We start from the raw sequence: 25,205 nt of genomic DNA, 5'->3' as shown, positions 1-25,205 counted from the left end.
TTGCCCCTTGATGGATTGGCACAAAACCTAACATTGCACTCAAAATCCACAGCTCTTGCTGTGGATTCAGAGACAAATATGAATGTAACTTGTCTGTTTATTTCTTTTTTCATTTTCAGGAAATGCGAAGAATAATGGATTAATTTCAGATTTATGAATATAATAGGTCGTTTCTTTTCGACATGATCTTGGTCGGGGAGATGGGGGGAGGGGTGGGTGGTGATGCATTTATTATGTAAAAAATTGTAAATAAAAAGATTTTAAAAAAATCCACAGCTTTCAGCTTCTGCCAAATTCTATGCAGATTCATCACAGCGTGTCAATGTTATTAGCAAATTTAAAAAACTCGGGTCCCTATGATGGATCTGCATGAGCTTAAAAATACTAATAAAATGTTAAACACAGTAAATCCCTGCTACCTTTTGTGCAGATCCATCAAACAGTGCCAACGGTATTAGCAAATCAAAAATATTCACCGTTTTAGCTTAGCTTCTCTTTGGAAACCTAATGTACCTGCTCTGGGTATCACTTGATAAATTCTTGCCATACTGCACACAGATTGATCAAACAGCGCTAAAGTTGCAAGCAAATGAACGTTTTATTGATCCACCCCCTTATCTATGTCCACAACCATATGGATTAATAATAAATGTACATACCGATTGAAAACGAATCCCTTCTAGCACCTGCCAAGGCTTGTGAGATTTATCACACAGTACCAAGATATTAGGAAATGAAAATTCTCCCGTCCCCTCTAACTGCCCCACCTTAGTGTATATGCAGACATTTGAAATTACTACTAATAATTTGAATATCCTTAGTATCTACCAAATTTTAGGCATATTCTTCAAAGTTGTCAAGGTTATAAGCAAACTCTTGCAAATGCGAGACCAATTGAATTGCAAATATTTAGTAAAAGTACCCCATATGGTGCATTTACTTGAATGTCGGCCATACCCCTTTCTTTAGACGAGCTGCGTCTAAAGTATGGTGCACAGCTGCTATTAAAGTGAAATTGCCGCATGGGGTACTTTTACAAAAAAAGCATTTGTCAACATGACAACGAGATGCTTTTTTTGTAAAAGCGCCCCATGCAGCGCTTTCACTTTAATGGCGGCTTTAGACTTGCCTCGTCTAAAGAAAGGGGCGTGGCCGACATTAACATGAAAGCACCGCATAGGGCACTTTCCAAAAATTGCATTTGCAATGTGTTAAGTCTTGCTTTTGCGAAAGTTTAAGCTATTGGCATTGTCATTTACAGTGCCAATAGCTCAAACTCTTGTAAATGTGAGACCTATTGCATTGGACATGCTTGTTGTTCTGAGGCAATCAAGTTAGATGGAAGTGACCCTCAGCTAAGGCTCTTCTGCAGGGTGATGACTTGGAGCCCATCTTGGTAGAGCGCAGATTTGATAAGGCAGTGGTTGCAACGTGCTTCCCATGATGAAGCCGAGGTTAACTGTCTTCACCCCCTCCGGCAGGTGGAACGTAAAGTGTCGTAGAAGATTGGAGAATAAGATGAAGAGCTCAGTCCTCGCCAGCTGTTCCCCCAGGCAGACGCGATGCCCTGCAAAAAGAATGTGATCGGTTGAGATATCTGAGTCCATCCCAAATGACAAGTGAGTGACTTTTATTTTGTTATATCATGCTCCGCTCATGCTTTTTTATTTTCAGTTTCATTACCTCAAGATACAAAAATCTCCATGTAATTAAATTGAAATAACAAAGATGTTAAAAGTGAGAAGAAGGAGAAAGGAGCAAAAATAAAACATAGTTTATTTATTTGTTAAGCTTATAAGGCGCGCAGCTACCCAAAAAGGGTTTCCCGGCGCCAAGACGGAGCAAAACAGCAGAGCAGAACCTATCACAGAACCTATCATAGATGTTACTGATCAAATAGCACATAGTTGTTTTCTTTCCGTATGAAGGTGGGAAGTGTATTCCAGATAGATGAACCTTAATAGGAGAAAGATCTCCCACCCACTCTAGAGAGTTTAAACCTCAGCACACAGAAAATTGCCGGGGTTTGAGATCATAGATGACGAGTGGGTACATAAGGATGCACTAGTGCTTGAAGGTATTTAGGAGCAGTACCAGCTTTTATCCTGAACATATAGCTCAGGGCTTTTAATTTAATACGATTCTCCACCTTGAGCCAGTGTAGGTCACGTAGATGGCCAGAAATGCTAGATGTTTTAGAAACCTTGCAGAGCAGCCTGGCCGCAGAGTTTTGTATCAGCTGCAATCTGCGTACCACGGCCTTGTTTGACCCAAGATAGAGGATGTTACCGTAGTCAAATCGTCATGTTATAAGAGCATTGACTGCGGTCTTTTGGGTAGAAACAGGTAGCATCCAAAGAATTTTCCTTAGCCATTTCAGAATGGTGAAACATAGGGCTGCTAGTTTGCCAGTTTATTGGTTCATAGATAAAGTACTGTCCACAATCACACCAAGGTTACGAACATGACTGGTCGGAACTGGGAGATTTCCCATTTGAGTAGGCCAATGGGAGGATTTCCAAAGGTCTTTATGTTGTCCTAAGACAAGAACCTCCGTCTTGTCTCCGTTAAGTTTTAACTGGTTTACAGTCATCCAGTCAAAAATATCGGTAAGACCCAGTTTAAGGTTGGAAGGAGCAGATAAACTGGAATCAGAAAGGGAGAAGATGATTTGAGAATCATCTGCATAGGTCATGAGGGTAAGATCCACTTTGTCAGCTATATCTGCTAAAGGTTTAACATATAGATTAAAAAGCAGAGGGCTAAGAATTGAGCCCTGTGGTACATGTGGTGAAATAAAGCTTTTTGAACAGGCGGATGCTGACATAATTTGAAAAGTGCGATTTTCCAGAAAAGAACAAATCCATTCAAGTGCTGCACCACATACACCAGTGTTTTTCAAGGTGTTAATCAGCCTTTTGTGCGATATGGTATCAAAGGCCGCACTAAGGTCTAATAGGATAAGGGCAACTGTTTGGCCATCATCCAGGAGCTTACGGATCTTTTCAGTAACTCCTAAAAGTGCTGTTTCGGTGGAGTAGCCGGCTCTAAAGCCGGATTGGGAAGAGTGGAGGCAATTATTAGTTTCTGTAAAATGTGTTAGAAACTTTTTGAGAACACTGGTAAGAGAGAGATGGGTCTGTAGTTGGACAGTACCTCGGGATCGGCCATTGTGTTTTTTTAATAAAGGGTTAACCATTGCATGCTTCCAAAGAGTGAGTACAGTAGATTGTAGGAAGGAAGTATTGAGGGCATCGAGGATTACCTCCAGATGGGAAAATTCCAGTTGTTTTAAGATATTGATTGGAACTGATTTAATACTATTGAGAATGACCATAAAGTCATCCATTTTAATAGGAGGCCAAGAATCTAAAGTGCCGATAGGGGCAGGGAAGTTTTCAGTTGGTTCTTGGCTATTGATGACAGGATATGAGCTATTCATTTTCAGAATTAACTTGTCAATTTTCCCTATAAAAAAATTGAGCGAGATTGTCGCACTGTTGCTCATTTAGAGGTCGAGGAGTTGCAAGTGTTTGGGAGCCTGCTAATTCCTTGACCATATTAAACAAGGTTTTTGATCGGTTGGTCGCTTCTGTGATGGTTTTGGAGACATACAAGGCTTGTTTTTATACAAGAAGTGTGATAGATATTTCTTGCTTTAGTATATACTAGCAGCCCGTCCTGACGGTGTCCGGGGAACAAAAGTAAGTTGTGTCTTCCTCTTCCCCATTTTTACAAAGTGCGTGCAAATGATGAGAAATGTGCAATGATAGTGCAGGTAAGTAGATTTTTGTACTGCAGTGGTGTAGTTGTGTTTGAATGTTAATGTTGTGCACCTTTTTTGAATAGGCGATGTTTGATTTGGATATGGTATGAAAGTTGAATGAAAGAGTATAATGTGGCTAATGTAGTACTGTGCCTGTTAGCAGTAGAGTTCAGTATGCTTTATGTGTCTGCGTTCAAAAAGTTAAATTACCTGCAGAAGGCAGAATTCTGAATGTTTATCATACATTTATTGGGTAATGCAAATAGAACTGTGTGAATGACAATGCCCGCTTAATTACTATACTGCACTTGTCAGTGTGAAAGTGAAAGTAGAGATATTGGAATAGGCATGTGCTTTTTGATGAGAGTCCCTTGGCGAAAGTGCTATGTATTTAACAGTGTGAAAGTGTGCTTCAATTCCTGCTGTTATTATTATTAGTGTTGCCCCCTAGGGATGTTTAAAAAATTTGGGGCCAGATGTAGGTAATTCTATTTTACCGATTCATAAATACCGAATTTTACCGATTCGGTATTTATGAATCGGTAAAATAGAAGTACTGAGATGTAGGTAAATTTCTTTTTAAATTTACCGAATCTGTAAGAATCGGTATTTACCAAATCGGTAAATACCGATTCGGTAATGCCCATTGATTCCTATGGGCCTTGAAGCCCATAGGAATCAATGGGCAATATCAAATCGCTATTTACCGATTCGGTAAATACCGAATCCTGCAAGGGTGCAGGGGGTGCCACTTTGACACCCTCTAGCACCCTAAATACAGGTATGTGTGCCATGTGGCATACAGACATGCCCTAAGGGCATGTCTGTCTGTCACATGGCATAGGTGTCCATGCACACATGTGCATGCACACCTGGATTCGGTATTTTACAACCCAATTGGATTGGGTGGTAAAATACCAAATCTGTAAGGCCTGTGGCACTCTCAGGAGTGCCAACTACATTTGGAAATACCGAATCGGTAAAAATACCGATTCGGTATTTTACAGAATCGGTAAATTTACCGATTCTGTAAAATATATGCCCCTACATCTGAAAACCCAAATACCGGCATTTTGGCTCCTACATCTGGCCCTTGAAGCCTAATTAATGTTTGTGAAGCCGTTTACATTACGATGGTAAAGTGCATGTATTGTGGCAACATATCTTTGCGCTTGCCAAAAGGACCATAAATTACCATACAGAAGCTGTTCTTGTTAAAGGGAAAGTTGATTTTTTGAAATAGCGATGTCTCTTTTGATGTTAGCCCCCTTGTGATAAAGTTTGTTTTGGGGCAAAGTGTGAAACTGTTTGTGTTCGTGCTGAAATAGCACTGGCAGAAGGCTTTTGTCTTGATTGCTGAAATAATGTGCACACTTAGTAAAGCAATAATTGTGCTTTTAGAAGCAAGTTTTAAGTTTGTGGCGACAGAACTATGAGATTAGGTAAAGCGGCGTCAAATAGCATACATCACGTTCGTTTTGCCAAGTTAAATGTGACTTATAGAAATCTTCATGAAAGTGTGTCCGCTTTGGCGCTGCAATTCTAGTGAGCCCACCGATAACGCCTTTGTCCCTACGACAGAAATAATGGCCAGTTGTTCGTGCAGCAATGACACTGAGCACTGCTAGAAGGCTTTTCTCCTGGATCTCGAAACAATGGCCGCAGTTAGTTAAGCAATGATTTGGCTTTTAGAAGCAATTTTTGCGCTTGTGGTGACAGAACGGTGCGAATCGGGGAAGCGCCGTCAATTAGCATACATCATGTGTGTTGCGCGAAGTGAAATGAGCCTTATAGAAAGTGGCATTCTTTTTTGTCCATGGCAGCCCCCTGATCGAACGTGTGATGTATTTAAAAGTGTGAAAGTCCTTCCGCTTTGGCGCACCAATTATAGTGACCCCTCCGAGAATGCCTTAGTCTGTAGGACTGAAATAATGTCCAGAGTGTGTAAAGCAATCCTTGTGATACGTGTTATTTAAATTGCTTGAGATAGTAGTGTCCTAATTCCATGTCTCGTTTCCTGTGTGTAGCCCTGTTTTAGTAACGTGCGTGTTGGACCAATCCGTGAACGTTTAGCATATTTCTCGTGGCAAGTAGTGTGACTTTTACTTAATGTAGCGTGATTGGTTTGTTGTGCAAAGCGCCCCTCTGCTGTGCTCTGAGCCGACTGACAATGAAGGCATAGTGAAGTGGGCTGTGACGTATGTTATTGAAAGCTGCGCCCCTTTATTGGCGCAACTTAGTTGCTGTGAATGTGTTTCTCATTGACTTTCAAATAATGATGCAACTATAGTATTGTGAGTTGACTTTCAAATAATGATGTTTGTGGCGAGTGAATATTTTTTGAAATGTACGATGTATTGTTGTGAATTCAGCGCCCTATATCCGCGCCCCTTTCTTGCTTGAAGGCTGGCCGACCCCTGTGATAAGGCGTATTTTCAGCGGAATGTGTTAGCGATCGTCTGGCTGAAGTGAGTACCCAGTTAGAGCCCATGTCACAGAGTGAATTTGTAATGTTTTTTGCGATGCCCCTATGTCAATCTTTCCGCCGACATGTTTACTCACACATTGCCACGCTCCTCAGTAACAGGCGAACAACGCTGTTTATATCACCACCGTCACTATCGCTTACTTGTATAAAGCTTTGAATGTTGCTGTTAGTTTCTGTCTACCTGAACTTGCTGTGTTTTCTGTGTGCCTGAAGCTCGCAGCCCCAAGTGAAGTTGGATGCATTTCAGCCCATGCCCCTCTGCCAATGTTGCCGCCCACAGGTTTACATTGACACGCCCATGCTACTCCCTAACAGCAGAAGAATGCCCACATGGAACTACTTTACCCCTAATGTTGTTTACCCTTTGCAATGTATATGGTGGCCAAATATATAGCCTATGTCCATCTCCTGGAACTCCCCTTTCCAACGCTGTATTGGGTGTTGTGATTGGTGGTGTACTTCTGGAGTTTACCCGCCTCAAAGGTTCCCAGTTCTCTCTTTATAATAGTAGTATAGATAAAAGTGCCTTTACAACTCCACAGAAACACATGCTAACAGCGTATAGTACTGCACCATGTCATTGCTCAATGCCTTTTCATGTATTACTTGTGCTACTGCTAGTATATATTTTTAACAAAAAAAAAAAACATTAACATTCGCAGGGCCAATTGCTCAAACATTCACTAATGCGAGACCTATTGCATTGCAAATGCTTGTTTAACAAGGAGCAATTTACAGGCTAATATTTCTAAGTTCAAGCTTACAGTGAAATCATAGAGGCCCTGTGTCTGCCTCACTCCTGTCATTTGACCAGAGCATGTCTCTGCATCATTTTGTTTACCTCATTTCTTTGTTATCTGCTAATCTGCTTTTTGTTGACATTTTCTGATTTTTACCCACTCCCGCACCTTTGCTTCCTGCCGTTGTTTTATCCTATTCAATTCAACTAACAGACTCTCATGTCCATCGCTCAAAATGAACTTTTATTTCCCTATACTAACCCACCACAAATCCTCTTTGGGATCCGGAGTAGTGTGCTTCTCGCCGAAAAGCGCTTCAACGTCTCATCAGGGCTAGTAAGCGCTATATAAATACAATTGCAATGCAATTCAGTGCATTCTAGTACACACCTTTTTCATTCTCTATCATCCCCTGTAGTTTCAGCCACAGCTTGAAAATCTTCAGGGTGAGGCACACAGTGAGGGCCGTATTGGGACCTAGGTCGGGGGCCACAAAAAAGCGGCCGATATTTGTGGATCATGACCTATTGTGAAACATATCTTGATTAGTGCCAGGGGGCTAAGTTTTGGAGACATTTATGGTAAATTAAGTCTTTTAAAGCTTGTAAGGCCTGTCGCCATCAGATAATGTCTTCCAGGGCAACATTTTAAAAATGGAAGCATTCAGGCAGAAAGCACCACCTGTTTGTACAGAAGAACAGCAAACCCCTTCACACCTACGAATTCTTGTAGAGCAGGTTTGTGCCTTCCCTACTTTCCAAAGAAAAATGAAACTTTACCAAGCTGAGATTCTTTGGAATGAGTTTCAAGTGTTGACTTTTCAGTTTTACATATTATTCTTTTTTTGCACTGGTTCAGTTGTGGGTCCTTCCCTAGAGACAAAGTAGGGTTTCCTGTAAAACACCTTATTATCAACCTGTGTAGGTGTGCTAAATAAAGCTGGTAAATAAGCCATTTATCCTGTTCCTGACCTCCTTCACTACATTCCGGGTGCTTTCCTTCACTGGCCCCACTTATTCTTGCTTCAGTGGTTTGACCTTCCACTGACCTCGCTCCAGTGGTGTGGCCTTCCACTGACTCTTGCTCCAGTGATGTGACCTTTGCTCCAGTGGTGTGGCCTTCTACTAACCTTTGATCCAGTGGTGCGACCTTCCACTGACTCTTGCTTCAGTGGTTTGACCTTTGCTCCAGTTGTATGGCCTTCCACTAACCGTTGCTCCAGTGGTGTGACCTTCCAATGACTATTGCTCCAGTGATGTGACCTTTGCTCCAGTGGTGTGGCCTTCCACTGACTCTTGCTCCAGTGGTGCGACCTTCCACTGACTCTTGCTTCAGTGGTGTGACCTTTGCTCCAATGGTATGGCCTTCCACTGACTCTTGCTCCAGTGGTGTGACCTTCCACTGACTCCTGCTCCAGTAGTGTGACCTTTGCTCCAGTGGTGTTACCTTCCACTGACTCTTGCTCTAGTGATGTAACCTTCCACCGACTCTTGCTCCAGTGGTGTGACCTTCCACTGACTCTTGCTCCAGTGATGTGACCTTCCACTGACTCTTGCTCCAGTGGTGTGGCCTTCCACTGACTCTTGCTCCAGTGGTGGGGCCTTCCACTGACTCTTGCTCCAGTGGTGTGGCCTTCCACTAACTCTTGCTCTAGTGGTGTGACCTTCCACTGACTCTTGTTCCAGTGGTGTGATCTTCCATTGACTCTTGCTCCAGTGGTGGGGCCTTCCACTGACTCTTGCTTCAGTAGTGTGACTTTCCAAAGACTCTTGCTTCAGTAGTGTGACCTTCCGCTGACTGTTGATCTAGTGGTGTGACCTTTGCTCCAGTAGTGTGGCCTTCCACTGACTCTTGCCCTAGTGGTTTGACCTTCAACGGACTCTTTCTTCAGTGGTGTGACCTTTGCTCCAGTGGTATGGCCTTCCACTAACCCTTGCTCCAGTGGTGTCACCTTCCAATGACTCTTGCTCCAGCGACGTGACCTTTGCTCCTGTGGTATGGCCTTCCACTAACTCTTGTTCCAGTGGTGTGAACTTCCACTGACTCTTGCTCCAGTGGTGTGACCTTTGCTCCAGTGGTGTGACCTTCCACTAACTCTTGCCCTAGTTGTCTGACCTTCAACCGACTCTTTCTCCAGTGGTGTGACCTTCCACTGACAGTTGCTCCAGTGGTGTGGCCTTCCACTGACACTTGCTCCAGTGGTATGACCTTCCACTGACACTTGCTCCAGTGGTGTGGCCTTTCATTGACTCTTGCTCCAGTGGTGTGACTTTCCACTGACTCTTGCTTCAGTGTTGTGACTTCCCACTGACTCTTGCTCTAGTGGTGTGACCTTTTACTGACTCTTGCTCCAGTGGTGTAACCTTCCACTGACTCTTGCTCCAGTGGTGTGGCCTTCCTCTGACTTTTGCTCTAGTGGTGTGACCTTCTACTGACTCTTGTTCCAGTGAAGTGACATTCCACTGACTCTTGCTCCAGTGGTGGGGCCTTCCACTGACTCTTTCTCCAGTAGTGTGGCCTTCCACTGACTCTTGCTCCAGTGGTGTGAACTTCCACTGACTCTTGCTCCAGTGGTGTGACCTTTGCTCCAGTGGTGTGACCTTCCACTGACTCTTGCCCTAGTGGTCTGACCTTCAACCGACTTTTGTTCCAGTGAAGTGACCTTCCACTGACTCTTGCTCCAGTGGTGGGGCCTTCCACTGACTCTTTCTCACGTAGTGTGGCCTTCCACTGACTCTTGCTCTAGTGGTGTGACCTTCCACTGACTCTTGCTCTAGTGGTGTGACCTTGCACTGACTCTTGCTCCAGTTGTGTGACCTTCCACTGACTGTTGCTCTAGTGGCGTGACCTTTGCTCCAGTGGTGTGGCCTTCTACTGACTCTTTCTGCAGTGGTGTGACCTTTGCTCCAGTGGTATGGCCTTCCATTAACCCTTGCTCCAGTGGTGTAACCTTCCAATGACTCTTGCTCCAGCGATGTGACCTTTGCTCCAGTGGTGTGGCCTTCCACTGACTCTTGCTCCAGTGGTGCGACCTTCCACTGACTCTTGCTTCAGTGGTGTGACCTTTGCTCCAGTGGTATGGCCTTCCACTAACCCTTGCTCCAGTGGTGTGACCTTCCAATGACTCTTGCTCCTGTAATGTGACATTTGCTCCAGTGGTGTGGCCTTCCACTGACTCTTGCTCCAGTGGTGTGAACTTCCTCTGACTCCTGCTCCAGTAGTGTGACCTTTGCTCCAGTGGTGTTACCTTCCACTGACTCTTGCTCTAGTGATGTAACCTTCCACTGACTCTTGCTCCAGTGGTGTGACCTTCCACTGACTCTTGCTCCAGTGGTGTGACCTTCCACTGACTCTTGCTCTAGTGGTGTGGCCTTGCATTTACTCTTGCTCCAGTGGTGGGGCCTTCCACTGACTCTTGCTCCAGTGGTGTGGCCTTCCACTGACTCTTGCTCTAGTGGTATGACCTTCCACTGACTCTTGCTCCAGTGGTGTGATCTTCCATTGACTCTTGCTCCAGTGGTGGGGCCTTCCACTGACTCTTGCTTCAGTGGTGTGACTTTCCAAAGACTCTTGCTTCAGTAGTGTGACCTTCCGCTGACTGTTGATCTAGTGGTGTGACCTTTGCTCCAGTAGTGTGGCCTTCCACTGACTCTTGCCCTAGTGGTTTGACCTTCCAATGACTCTTGCTCCAGCGATGTGACCTTTGCTCCTGTGGTGTGGCCTTCCACTAACTTTTGTTCCAGTGGTGTGAACTTCCACTGACTCTTGCTCCAGTGGTGTGACCTTTGCTCCAGTGGTGTGACCTTCCACTGACTCTTGCCCTAGTGGTCCGACCTTCAACCGACTCTTGCTCCAGTGGTGTGACCTTCCACTGACTCTTGCTCCAGTGGTGTGGCCTTCCACTGACTCTTGCTCCAGTGGTGTGACCTTCCACTGACTCTTGCTCTAGTGGTGTGTCCTTCCACTGACTCTTGCTCCAGTGGTATGACCTTCCACTGACTCTTGCTCCAGTGGTGTGGCCTTTCATTGACTCTTGCTCCAGTGGTGTGACTTTCCATGGACTCTTGCTTCAGTGGTGTGACCTTCCACTGACTCTTGCTCTAGTGATGTGACCTTCCACTGACTCTTGCTCCAGTGGTGTGACCTTCCACTGACTCTTGCTCCAGTGGTGTGGACTTCCTCTGACTTTTGCTCTAGTGGTGTGACCGTCTACTGACTCTTGTTCCAGTGAAGTGACCTTCCACTGACTCTTGCTCCAGTGGTGGGGCCTTCCACTGACTCTTTTCCAGTAGTGTGGCCTTCCACTGACGCTTGCTCTAGTGGTGTGACCTTCCACTGACTCTTGCTCTAGTGGTGTGACCTTGCACTGACTCTTGCTCCAGTTGTGTGACCTTCCACTGACTGTTGCTCTAGTGGCATGACCTTTGCTCCAGTGGTGTGGCCTTCCACTGACTCTCGCTCCAGTGGTGTGACCTTCCACTGACTCTTTCTGCAGTGGTGTGACCTTTGCTCCAGTGGTATGGCCTTCCATTAACCCTTGCTCCAGTGGTGTGACCTTTGCTCCAATGGTGTGCCTTCCACTGACTCTTGTCCCAGTGGTGTGACCTTCCACTGACTCTTGCTCCAGTAGTGTGACTTTCCACTGACTCTTGCTCCAGTTGTGTGACCTTCCACTGACTCTTGCTCCAGTAGTGTGACTTTCCACTGACTCTTGCTCCAGTTGTGTGACCTTCCACTGACTCTTGCTTCAGTGGTGTGACCTTTGCTCCAGTGGTATGGCCTTCCACTAACCCTTGCTCCAGTGGAGTGACCTTCCAATGACTCTTGCTCCTGTAATGTGACATTTGCTCCAGTGGTGTGGCCTTCCACTGACTCTTGCTCCAGTGGTGTGAACTTTCTCTGACTCCTGCTCCAGTAGTGTGACCTTTGCTCCAGTGGTGTTACCTTTCACTGACTCTTGCTCTAGTGATGTAACCTTCCACTGACTCTTGCTCCAGTGGTGTGACCTTCCACTGACTCTTGCTCCAGTGGTGTGACCTTCCACTGACTCTTGCTCTAGTGGTGTGGCCTTCCATTTACTCTTGCTCCAGTGGTGGGGCCTTCCACTGACTCTTGCTCCAGTGGTGTGGCCTTCCACTGACTCTTGCTCTAGTGGTATGACCTTCCACTGACTCTTGCTCCAGTGGTGTGATCTTCCATTGACTCTTGCTCCAGTGGTGGGGCCTTCCACTGACTCTTGCTTCAGTGGTGTGACTTTCCAAAGACTCTTGCTTCAGTAGTGTGACCTTCCGCTGACTGTTGATCTAGTGGTGTGACCTTTGCTCCAGTAGTGTGGCCTTCCACTGACTCTTGCCCTAGTGGTTTGACCTTCCAATGACTCTTGCTCCAGCGATGTGACCTTTGCTCCTGTGGTGTGGCCTTCCACTAACTTTTGTTCCAGTGGTGTGAACTTCTACTGACTCTTGCTCCAGTGGTGTGACCTTTGCTCCAGTGGTGTGACCTTCCACTGACTCTTGCCCTAGTGGTCTGACCTTCAACCGACTCTTGCTCCAGTGGTGTGACCTTCCACTGACTCTTGCTCCAGTGGTGTGGCCTTCCACTGACTCTTGCTCCAGTGGTGTGACCTTCCACTGACTCTTGCTCTAGTGGTGTGTCCTTCCACTGACTCTTGCTCCAGTGGTATGACCTTCCACTGACTCTTGCTCCAGTGGTGTGGCCTTTCATTGACTCTTGCTCCAGTGGTGTGACTTTCCACGGACTCTTGCTTCAGTGGTGTGACCTTCCACTGACTCTTGCTCTAGTGGTGTGACCTTCCACGGACACTTGCTCCAGTGGTGTGACCTTCCACTGACTCTTGCTCCAGTGGTGTGGACTTCCTCTGACTTTTGCTCTAGTGGTGTGACCGTCTACTGACTCTTGTTCCAGTGAAGTGACCTTCCACTGACTCTTGCTCCAGTGGTGGGGCCTTCCACTGACTCTTTTCCAGTAGTGTGGCCTTCCACTGACGCTTGCTCTAGTGGTGTGACCTTCCACTGACTCTTGCTCTAGTGGTGTGACCTTGCACTGACTCTTGCTCCAGTTGTGTGACCTTCCACTGACTGTTACTCTAGTGGCATGACCTTTGCTCCAGTGGTGTGGCCTTCCACTGACTCTCGCTCCAGTGGTGTGACCTTCCACTGACTCTTTCTGCAGTGGTGTGACCTTTGCTCCAGTGGTATGGCCTTCCATTAACCCTTGCTCCAGTGGTGTGACCTTTGCTCCATTGGTGTGCCTTCCACTGACTCTTGTCCCAGTGGTGTGACCTTCCACTGACTCTTGCTCCAGTAGTGTGACTTTCCACTGACTCTTGCTCCAGTTGTGTGACCTTCCACTGACTCTTGCTCTAGTGGCGTGACCTTTGCTCCAGTGGTGTGGCCTTCCACTCACCCTTGCTCCAGTGGTGTGACCTTCCACTGACTCTTTCGGCAGTGGTGTGTCCTTTGCTCCAGTGGTATGGCCTTCCATTAACCCTTGCTCCAGTTGTGTAACCTTCCAACGACTCTTGCTCCAGCGATGTGACCTTTGCTCCTGTGGTGTGGCCTTCCACTAACTTTTGTTCCAGTGGTGTGAACTTCCACTGACTCTTGCTCCAGTGGTGTGACCTTTGCTCCAGTGGTGTGACCTTCCACTGACTCTTGCCCTAGTGGTCTGACCTTCAACCGACTCTTGCTCCAGTGGTGTGACCTTCCACTGACTCTTGCTCCAGTGGTGTGGCCTTCCACTGACTCTTGCTCCAGTGGTGTGACCTTCCACTGACTCTTGCTCTAGTGGTGTGTCCTTCCACTGACTCTTGCTCCAGTGGTATGACCTTCCACTGACTCTTGCTCCAGTGGTGTGGCCTTTCATTGACTCTTGCTCCAGTGGTGTGACTTTCCACGGACTCTTGCTTCAGTGGTGTGACCTTCCACTGACTCTTGCTCTAGTGGTGTGACCTTCCACTGACTCTTGCTCCAGTGGTGTGACCTTCCACTGACTCTTGCTCCAGTGGTGTGGACTTCCTCTGACTTTTGCTCTAGTGGTGTGACCGTCTTCTGACTCTTGTTCCAGTGAAGTGACCTTCCACTGACTCTTGCTCCAGTTGTGGGGCCTTCCACTGACTCTTTTCCAGTAGTGTGGCCTTCCACTGACGCTTGCTCTAGTGGTGTGACCTTCCACTGACTCTTGCTCTAGTGGTGTGACCTTGCACTGACTCTTGCTCCAGTTGTGTGACCCTCCACTGACTGTTGCTCTAGTGGCGTGACCTTTGCTCCAGTGGTGTGGCCTTCCACTGACTCTCGCTCCAGTGGTGTGACCTTCCACTGACTCTTTCTGCAGTGGTGTGACCTTTGCTCCAGTGGTATGGCCTTCCATTAACCCTTGCTCCAGTGGTGTGACCTTTGCTCCAATGGTGTGCCTTCCACTGACTCTTGTCCCAGTGGTGTGACCTTCCACTGACTCTTGCTCCAGTAAGGTGACTTTCCACTGACTCTTGCTCCAGTTGTGTGACCTTCCACTGACTCTTGCTCTAGTGGCGTGACCTTTGCTCCAGTGGTGTGGCCTTCCACTCACTCTTGCTCCAGTGGTGTGACCTTCCACTGACTCTTTCGGCAGTGGTGTGACCTTTGCTCCAGTGGTATGGCCTTCCATTAACCCTTGCTCCAGTTGTGTAACCTTCCAATGACTCTTGCTCCAGTGATGTGACCTTTGCTCTAGTGGTGTGGCCTTCCACTGACTCTTGTTCCAGTGGTGTGAACTTCCTCTGACTCCTGCTCCAGTAGTGTGACCTTTGCTCTAGTGATGTGACCTTCCACTGACTCTTGCTCCAGTGGTGTAACCTTCCACTGACTCTTGCTCCAGTGGTGTGGCCTTCCTCTGACTTTTGCTCTAGTGGTGTGACCTTCTACTGACTCTTGTTCCAGTGAAGTGACATTCCACTGACTCTTGCTCCAGTGGTGGGGCCTTCCACTGACTCTTTCTCCAGTAGTGTGGACTTCCACTAACTCTTGCTCCAGTGGTGTGAACTTCCACTGACTCTTGCTCCAGTGGTGTGACCTTTGCTCCAGTGGTGTGACCTTCCACTGACTCTTGCTCCAGTGGTGCGACCTTCCACTGACTCTTGCTTCAGTGGTGTGACCTTTGCTCCAGTGGTATGGCCTTCCACTAACCCTTGCTTCAGTGGTGTAACCTTCCAATGACTCTTGCTCCAGCGATGTGACCTTTGCTCCAGTGGTGTGGCCTTCCACTGACTCTAGCTCCAGTGGTGCGACCTTCCACTGACTCTTGCTTCAGTGGTGTGACCTTTGCTCCAGTGGTATGGCCTTCCACTAACCCTTGCTCCAGTGGTGTGACCTTCCAATGACTCTTGCTCCTGTAATGTGACATTTGCTCCAGTGGTGTGGCCTTCCACTGACTCTTGCTCCAGTGGTGTGAACTTCCTCTGACTCCTGCTCCAGTAGTGTGACCTTTGCTCCAGTGGTGTTACCTTCCACTGACTCTTGCTCTAGTGATGTAACCTTCCACTGACTCTTGCTCCAGTGGTGTGACCTTCCACTGACTCTTGCTCCAGTGGTGTGACCTTCCACTGACTCTTGCTCTAGTGGTGTGGCCTTCCATTTACTCTTGCTCCAGTGGTGGGGCCTTCCAATGACTCTTGCTCCAGTGGTGTGGCCTTCCACTGACTCTTGCTCTAGTGGTATGACCTTCCACTGACTCTTGCTCCAGTGGTGTGATCTTCCATTGACTCTTGCTCCAGTGGTGGGGCCTTCCACTGACTCTTGCTTCAGTGGTGTGACTTTCCAAAGACTCTTGCTTCAGTAGTGTGACCTTCCGCTGACTGTTGATCTAGTGGTGTGACCTTGCACTGACTCTTGCTCCAGTTGTGTGACCTTCCACTGACTGTTGCTCTAGTGGCATGACCTTTGCTCCAGTGGTGTGGCCTTCCACTGACTCTCGCTCCAGTGGTGTGACCTTCCACTGACTCTTTCTGCAGTGGTGTGACCTTTTCTCCAGTGGTATGGCCTTCCATTAACCCTTGCTCCAGTGGTGTGACCTTTGCTCCAATGGTGTGCCTTCCACTGACTCTTGTCCCAGTGGTGTGACCTTCCACTGACTCTTGCTCCAGTAGTGTGACTTTCCACTGACTCTTGCTCCAGTTGTGTGACCTTCCACTGACTCTTGCTCTAGTGGCGTGACCTTTGCTCCAGTGGTGTGGCCTTCCACTCACTCTTGCTCCAGTGGTGTGACCTTCCACTGACTCTTTCGGCAGTGGTGTGACCTTTGCTCCAGTGGTATGGCCTTCCATTAACCCTTGCTCCAGTTGTGTAACCTTCCAATGACTCTTGCTCCAGCGATGTGACCTTTGCTCCTGTGGTGTGGCCTTCCACTAACTTTTGTTCCAGTGGTGTGAACTTCCACTGACTCTTGCTCCAGTGGTGTGACCTTTGCTCCAGTGGTGTGACCTTCCACTGACTCTTGCCCTAGTGGTCTGACCTTCAACCGACTCTTGCTCCAGTGGTATGACCTTCCACTGACTCTTGCTCCAGTGGTGTGGCCTTTCATTGACTCTTGCTCCAGTGGTGTGACTTTCCACGGACTCTTGCTTCAGTGGTGTGACCTTCCACTGACTCTTGCTCTAGTGGTGTGACCTTCCACGGACACTTGCTCCAGTGGTGTGACCTTCCACTGACTCTTGCTCCAGTGGTGTGGACTTCCTCTGACTTTTGCTCTAGTGGTGTGACCGTCTACTGACTCTTGTTCCAGTGAAGTGACCTTCCACTGACTCTTGCTCCAGTGGTGGGGCCTTCCACTGACTCTTTTCCAGTAGTGTGGCCTTCCACTGACGCTTGCTCTAGTGGTGTGACCTTCCACTGACTCTTGCTCTAGTGGTGTGACCTTGCACTGACTCTTGCTCCAGTTGTGTGACCTTCCACTGACTGTTGCTCTAGTGGCATGACCTTTGCTCCAGTGGTGTGGCCTTCCACTGACTCTCGCTCCAGTGGTGTGACCTTCCACTGACTCTTTCTGCAGTGGTGTGACCTTTGCTCCAGTGGTATGGCCTTCCATTAACCCTTGCTCCAGTGGTGTGACCTTTGCTCCATTGGTGTGCCTTCCACTGACTCTTGTCCCAGTGGTGTGACCTTCCTCTGACTCTTGCTCCAGTAGTGTGACTTTCCACTGACTCTTGCTCCAGTTGTGTGACCTTCCACTGACTCTTGCTCTAGTGGCGTGACCTTTGCTCCAGTGGTGTGGCCTTCCACTCACTCTTGCTCCAGTGGTGTGACCTTCCACTGACTCTTTCGGCAGTGGTGTGTCCTTTGCTCCAGTGGTATGGCCTTCCATTAACCCTTGCTCCAGTTGTGTAACCTTCCAACGACTCTTGCTCCAGCGATGTGACCTTTGCTCCTGTGGTGTGGCCTTCCACTAACTTTTGTTCCAGTGGTGTGAACTTCCACTGACTCTTGCTCCAGTGGTGTGACCTTTGCTCCAGTGGTGTGACCTTCCACTGACTCTTGCCCTAGTGGTCTGACCTTCAACCGACTCTTGCTCCAGTGGTGTGACCTTCCACTGACTCTTGCTCCAGTGGTGTGGCCTTCCACTGACTCTTGCTCCAGTGGTGTGACCTTCCACTGACTCTTGCTCTAGTGGTGTGTCCTTCCACTGACTCTTGCTCCAGTGGTATGACCTTCCACTGACTCTTGCTCCAGTGGTGTGGCCTTTCATTGACTCTTGCTCCAGTGGTGTGACTTTCCACGGACTCTTGCTTCAGTGGTGTGACCTTCCACTGACTCTTGCTCTAGTGGTGTGACCTTCCACTGACTCTTGCTCCAGTGGTGTGACCTTCCAAAGACTCTTGCTCCAGTGGTGTGGACTTCCTCTGACTTTTGCTCTAGTGGTGTGACCGTCTACTGACTCTTGTTCCAGTGAAGTGACCTTCCACTGACTCTTGCTCCAGTGGTGGGGCCTTCCACTGACTCTTTTCCAGTAGTGTGGCCTTCCACTGACGCTTGCTCTAGTGGTGTGACCTTCCACTGACTCTTGCTCTAGTGGTGTGACCTTGCACTGACTCTTGCTCCAGTTGTGTGACCCTCCACTGACTGTTGCTCTAGTGGCGTGACCTTTGCTCCAGTGGTGTGGCCTTCCACTGACTCTCGCTCCAGTGGTGTGACCTTCCACTGACTCTTTCTGCAGTGGTGTGACCTTTGCTCCAGTGGTATGGCCTTCCATTAACCCTTGCTCCAGTGGTGTGACCTTTGCTCCAATGGTGTGCCTTCCACTGACTCTTGTCCCAGTGGTGTGACCTTCCACTGACTCTTGCTCCAGTAGTGTGACTTTCCACTGACTCTTGCTCCAGTTGTGTGACCTTCCACTGACTCTTGCTCTAGTGGCGTGACCTTTGCTTCAGTGGTGTGGCCTTCCACTCACTCTTGCTCCAGTGGTGTGACCTTCCACTGACTCTTTCGGCAGTGGTGTGACCTTTGCTCCAGTGGTATGGCCTTCCATTAACCCTTGCTCCAGTTGTGTAACCTTCCAATGACTCTTGCTCCAGTGATGTGACCTTTGCTCTAGTGGTGTGGCCTTCCACTGACTCTTGTTCCAGTGGTGTGAACTTCCTCTGACTCCTGCTCCAGTAGTGTGACCTTTGCTCTAGTGGTGTGACCTTCCACTGACTCTTGCTCCAGTGGTGTAACCTTCCACTGACTCTTGCTCCAGTGGTGTGGCCTTCCTCTGACTTTTGCTCTAGTGGTGTGACCTTCTACTGACTCTTGTTCCAGTGAAGTGACATTCCACTGACTCTTGCTCCAGTGGTGGGGCCTTCCACTGACTCTTTCTCCAGTAGTGTGGACTTCCACTAACTCTTGCTCCAGTGGTGTGAACTTCCACTGACTCTTGCTCCAGTGGTGTGACCTTTGCTCCAGTGGTGTGACCTTCCACTGACTCTTGCTCCAGTGGTGCGACCTTCCACTGACTCTTGCTTCAGTGGTGTGACCTTTGCTCCAGTGGTATGGCCTTCCACTAACCCTTGCTTCAGTGGTGTAACCTTCCAATGACTCTTGCTCCAGCGATGTGACCTTTGCTCCAGTGGTGTGGCCTTCCACTGACTCTAGCTCCAGTGGTGCGACCTTCCACTGACTCTTGCTTCAGTGGTGTGACCTTTGCTCCTGTGGTATGGCCTTCCACTAACCCTTGCTCCAGTGGTGTGACCTTCCAATGACTCTTGCTCCTGTAATGTGACATTTGCTCCAGTGGTGTGGCCTTCCACTGACTCTTGCTCCAGTGGTGTGAACTTCCTCTGACTCCTGCTCCAGTAGTGTGACCTTTGCTCCAGTGGTGTTACCTTCCACTGACTCTTGCTCTAGTGATGTAACCTTCCACTGACTCTTGCTCCAGTGGTGTGACCTTCCACTGACTCTTGCTCCAGTGGTGTGACCTTCCACTGACTCTTGCTCTAGTGGTGTGGCCTTCCATTTACTCTTGCTCCAGTGGTGGGGCCTTCCACTGACTCTTGCTCCAGTGGTGTGGCCTTCCACTGACTCTTGCTCTAGTGGTATGACCTTCCACTGACTCTTGCTCCAGTGGTGTGATCTTCCATTGACTCTTGCTCCAGTGGTGGGGCCTTCCACTGACTCTTGCTTCAGTGGTGTGACTTTCCAAAGACTCTTGCTTCAGTAGTGTGACCTTCCGCTGACAGTTGATCTAGTGGTGTGACCTTGCACTGACTCTTGCTCCAGTTGTGTGACCTTCCACTGACTGTTGCTCTAGTGGCATGACCTTTGCTCCAGTGGTGTGGCCTTCCACTGACTCTCGCTCCAGTGGTGTGACCTTCCACTGACTCTTTCTGCAGTGGTGTGACCTTTTCTCCAGTGGTATGGCCTTCCATTAACCCTTGCTCCAGTGGTGTGACCTTTGCTCCAATGGTGTGCCTTCCACTGACTCTTGTCCCAGTGGTGTGACCTTCCACAGACTCTTGCTCCAGTAGTGTGACTTTCCACTGACTCTTGCTCCAGTTGTGTGACCTTCCACTGACTCTTGCTCTAGTGGCGTGACCTTTGCTCCAGTGGTGTGGCCTTCCACTCACTCTTGCTCCAGTGGTGTGACCTTCCACTGACTCTTTCGGCAGTGGTGTGACCTTTGCTCCAGTGGTATGGCCTTCCATTAACCCTTGCTCCAGTTGTGTAACCTTCCAATGACTCTTGCTCCAGCGATGTGACCTTTGCTCCTGTGGTGTGGCCTTCCACTAACTTTTGTTCCAGTGGTGTGAACTTCCACTGACTCTTGCTCCAGTGGTGTGACCTTTGCTCCAGTGGTGTGACCTTCCACTGACTCTTGCCCTAGTGGTCTGACCTTCAACCGACTCTTGCTCCAGTGGTGTGACCTTCCACTGACTCTTGCTCCAGTGGTGTGGCCTTCCACTGACTCTTGCTCCAGTGGTGTGACCTTCCACTGACTCTTGCTCCAGTGGTGTGGACTTCCTCTGACTTTTGCTCTAGTGGTGTGACCGTCTACTGACTCTTGTTCCAGTGAAGTGACCTTCCACTGACTCTTGCTCCAGTGGTGGGGCCTTCCACTGACTCTTTTCCAGTAGTGTGGCCTTCCACTGATGCTTGCTCTAGTGGTGTGACCTTCCACTGACTCTTGCTCCAGTTGTGTGACCTTCCACTGACTGTTGCTCTAGTGGCATGACCTTTGCTCCAGTGGTGTGGCCTTCCACTGACTCTCGCTCCAGTGGTGTGACCTTCCACTGACTCTTTCTGCAGTGGTGTGACCTTTGCTCCAGTGGTATGGCCTTCCACTAACCCTTGCTCCAGTGGTGTCACCTTCCAATGACTCTTGCTCCAGCGATGTGACGTTTGCTCCTGTGGTGTGGCCTTCCACTAACTCTTGTTCCAGTGGTGTGAACTTCCACTGACTCTTGCTCCAGTGGTGGGACATTTGCTCCAGTGGTGTGACCTTCCACTAACTCTTGCCCTAGTTGTCTGACCTTCAACCGACTCTTTCTCCAGTGGTGTGACCTTCCACTGACAGTTGCTCCAGTGGTGTGGCCTTCCACTGACTCTTGCTCCAGTGGTGTGACCTTCCACTGACTCTTGCTCTAGTGGTGTGTCCTTCCACTGACTCTTGCTCCAGTGGTATGACCTTCCACTGACACTTGCTCCAGTGGTGTGGCCTTTCATTGACTCTTGCTCCAGTGGTGTGACTTTCCACTGACTCTTGCTTCAGTGTTGTGACTTCCCACTGACTCTTGCTCTAGTGGTGTGACCTTCCACTGACTCTTGCTCCAGTGGTGTAACCTTCCACTGACTCTTGCTCCAGTGGTGTGGCCTTCCTCTGACTTTTGCTCTAGTGGTGTGACCTTCTACTGACTCTTGTTCCAGTGAAGTGACATTCCACTGACTCTTGCTCCAGTGGTGGGGCCTTCCACTGACTCTTTCTCCAGTAGTGTGGCCTTCCACTGACTCTTGCTCCAGTGGTGTGAACTTCCACTGACTCTTGCTCCAGTGGTGTGACCTTTGCTCCAGTGGTGTGACCTTCCACTGACTCTTGCCCTAGTGGTCTGACCTTCAACCGACTTTTGTTCCAGTGAAGTGACCTTCCACTGACTCTTGCTCCAGTGGTGGGGCCTTCCACTGACTCTTTCTCACATAGTGTGGCCTTCCACTGACTCTTGCTCTAGTGGTGTGACCTTCCACTGACTCTTGCTCTAGTGGTGTGACCTTGCACTGACTCTTGCTCCAGTTGTGTGACCTTCCACTGACTGTTGCTCTAGTGGCGTGACCTTTGCTCCAGTGGTGTGGCCTTCTACTGACTCTTTCTGCAGTGGTGTGACCTTTGCTCCAGTGGTATGGCCTTCCAATAACCCTTGCTCCAGTGGTGTAACCTTCCAATGACTCTTGCTCCAGCGATGTGACCTTTGCTCCAGTGGTGTGGCCTTCCACTGACTCTTGCTCCAGTGGTGCGACCTTCCACTGACTCTTGCTCCATTGGTGTGACCTTTGCTCCAGTGGTATGGCCTTCCACTAACCCTTGCTCCAGTGGTGTGACCTTCCAATGACTCTTGCTCCTGTAATGTGACATTTGCTCCAGTGGTGTGGCCTTCCACTGACTCTTGCTCCAGTGGTGTGAACTTCCTTTGACTCCTGCTCCAGTAGTGTGACCTTTGCTCCAGTGGTGTTACCTTCCACTGACTCTTTCTCTAGTGATGTAACCTTCCACTGACTCTTGCTCCAGTGGTGTGACCTTCCACTGACTCTTGCTCCAGTGGTGTGACCTTCCACTGACTCTTGCTCTAGTGGTGTGGCCTTGCATTTACTCTTGCTCCAGTGGTGGGGCCTTCCACTGACTCTTGCTCCAGTGGTGTGGCCTTCCACTGACTCTTGCTCTAGTGGTATGACCTTCCACTGACTCTTGCTCCAGTGGTGTGATCTTCCATTGACTCTTGCTCCAGTGGTGGGGCCTTCCACTGACTCTTGCTTCAGTGGTGTGACTTTCCAAAGACTCTTGCTTCAGTAGTGTGACCTTCCGCTGACTGTTGATCTAGTGGTGTGACCTTTGCTCCAGTAGTGTGGCCTTCCACTGACTCTTGCCCTAGTGGTTTGACCTTCCAATGACTCTTGCTCCAGCGATGTGACCTTTGCTCCTGTGGTGTGGCCTTCCACTAACTTTTGTTCCAGTGGTGTGAACTTCCACTGACTCTTGCTCCAGTGGTGTGACCTTTGCTCCAGTGGTGTGACCTTCCACTGACTCTTGCCCTAGTGGTCCGACCTTCAACCGACTCTTGCTCCAGTGGTGTGACCTTCCACTGACTCTTGCTCCAGTGGTGTGGCCTTCCACTGACTCTTGCTCCAGTGGTGTGACCTTCCACTGACTCTTGCTCTAGTGGTGTGTCCTTCCACTGACTCTTGCTCCAGTGGTATGACCTTCCACTGACTCTTGCTCCAGTGGTGTGGCCTTTCATTGACTCTTGCTCCAGTGGTGTGACTTTCCACGGACTCTTGCTTCAGTGGTGTGACCTTCCACTGACTCTTGCTCTAGTGATGTGACCTTCCACTGACTCTTGCTCCAGTGGTGTGACCTTCCACTGACTCTTGCTCCAGTGGTGTGGACTTCCTCTGACTTTTGCTCTAGTGGTGTGACCGTCTACTGACTCTTGTTCCAGTGAAGTGACCTTCCACTGACTCTTGCTCCAGTGGTGGGGCCTTCCACTGACTCTTTTCCAGTAGTGTGGCCTTCCACTGACGCTTGCTCTAGTGGTGTGACCTTCCACTGACTCTTGCTCTAGTGGTGTGACCTTGCACTGACTCTTGCTCCAGTTGTGTGACTTTCCACTGACTGTTGCTCTAGTGGCATGACCTTTGCTCCAGCGGTGTGGCCTTCCACTGACTCTCGCTCCAGTGGTGTGACCTTCCACTGACTCTTTCTGCAGTGGTGTAACCTTTGCTCCAGTGGTATGGCCTTCCATTAACCCTTGCTCCAGTGGTGTGACCTTTGCTCCAATGGTGTGCCTTCCACTGACTCTTGTCCCAGTTGTGTGACCTTCCACTGACTCTTGCTCCAGTAGTGTGACTTTCCACTGACTCTTGCTCCAGTTGTGTGACCTTCCACTGACTCTTGCTCCAGTAGTGTGACTTTCCACTGACTCTTGCTCCAGTTGTGTGACCTTCCACTGACTCTTGCTTCAGTGGTGTGACCTTTGCTCCAGTGGTATGGCCTTCCATTAACCCTTGCTCCAGTGGTGTAAACTTCCAATGACTCTTGCTCCAGCGATGTGACCTTTGCTCCAGTGGTGTGGCCTTCCACTGACTCTTGCTCCAGTGGTGCGACCTTCCACTGACTCTTGCTTCAGTGGTGTGACCTTTGCTCCAGTGGTATGGCCTTCCACTAACCCTTGCTCCAGTGGTGTGACCTTCCAATGACTCTTGCTCCTGTAATGTGACATTTGCTCCAGTGGTGTGGCCTTCCACTGACTCTTGCTCCAGTGGTGTGAACTTCCTCTGACTCCTGCTCCAGTAGTGTGACCTTTGCTCCAGTGGTGTTACCTTCCACTGACTCTTGCTCTAGTGATGTAACCTTCCACTGACTCTTGCTCCAGTGGTGTGACCTTCCACTGACTCTTGCTCCAGTGGTGTGACCTTCCACTGACTCTTGCTCTAGTGGTGTGGCCTTCTATTTACTCTTGCTCCAGTGGTGGGGCCTTCCACTGACTCTTGCTCCAGTGGTGTGGCCTTCCACTGACTCTTGCTCTAGTGGTATGACCTTCCACTGACTCTTGCTCCAGTGGTGTGATCTTCCATTGACTCTTGCTCCAGTGGTGGGGCCTTCCACTGACTCTTGCTTCAGTGGTGTGACTTTCCAAAGACTCTTGCTTCAGTAGTGTGACCTTCCGCTGACTGTTGATCTAGTGGTGTGACCTTTGCTCCAGTAGTGTGGCCTTCCACTGACTCTTGCCCTAGTGGTTTGACCTTCCAATGACTCTTGCTCCAGCGATGTGACCTTTGCTCCTGTGGTGTGGCCTTCCACTAACTTTTGTTCCAGTGGTGTGAACTTCCACTGACTCTTGCTCCAGTGGTTTGACCTTTGCTCCAGTGGTGTGACCTTCCACTGACTCTTGCCCTAGTGGTCTGACCTTCAACCAACTCTTGCTCCAGTGGTGTGACCTTCCACTGACTCTTGCTCCAGTGGTGTGGCCTTCCACTGACTCTTGCTCCAGTGGTGTGACCTTCCACTGACTCTTGCTCTAGTGGTGTGTCCTTCCACTGACTCTTGCTCCTTTGGTATGACCTTCCACTGACTCTTGCTCCAGTGGTGTGGCCTTTCATTGACTCTTGCTCCAGTGGTGTGACTTTCCACGGACTCTTGCTTCAGTGGTATGACCTTCCACTGACTCTTGCTCTAGTGGTGTGACCTTCCACGGACTCTTGCTCCAGTGGTGTGACCTTCCACTGACTCTTGCTCCAGTGGTGTGGACTTCCACTGACTCTTGCTCTAGTGGTGTGACCTTCCACGGACTCTTGCTCCAGTGAAGTGACCTTCCACTGACTCTTGCTCCAGTGGTGGGGCCTTCCACTGACTCTTTTCCAGTAGTGTGGCCTTCCACTGACGCTTGCTCTAGTGGTGTGACCTTCCACTGACTCTTGCTCTAGTGGTGTGACCTTGCACTGACTCTTGCTCCAGTTGTGTGACCTTCCACTGACTGTTG

At 49.0% G+C, this 25,205-nt stretch overlaps 1 protein-coding gene across 1 annotated transcript in view; it reads right to left on the bottom strand.

Annotated features, from left to right (window-relative positions):
- Positions 1 to 1,019: 1,019 nt before the first annotated feature.
- Positions 1,020 to 25,205, bottom strand: part of LOC144791172 (cytochrome P450 2J2-like) — a 309,092-nt gene continuing 284,906 nt past the window's right edge. Inside the window, exon 8 of the mRNA XM_078665822.1 lies at positions 1,020 to 1,567. Coding sequence (XP_078521948.1) covers positions 1,356 to 1,567 — 212 coding nt within the window. The 3' untranslated portion in view covers positions 1,020 to 1,355. The remainder of the gene's footprint in view (positions 1,568 to 25,205) is intronic.

This window comes from Lissotriton helveticus, chromosome 11 (assembly GCF_964261635.1).
Source record: "Lissotriton helveticus chromosome 11, aLisHel1.1, whole genome shotgun sequence".
NCBI classification, from domain to species: Eukaryota; Metazoa; Chordata; class Amphibia; order Caudata; family Salamandridae; genus Lissotriton; species Lissotriton helveticus.
Note: the sequence above shows the minus strand (reverse complement) of the source record. Positions and strands in the feature narration are given on the sequence as shown.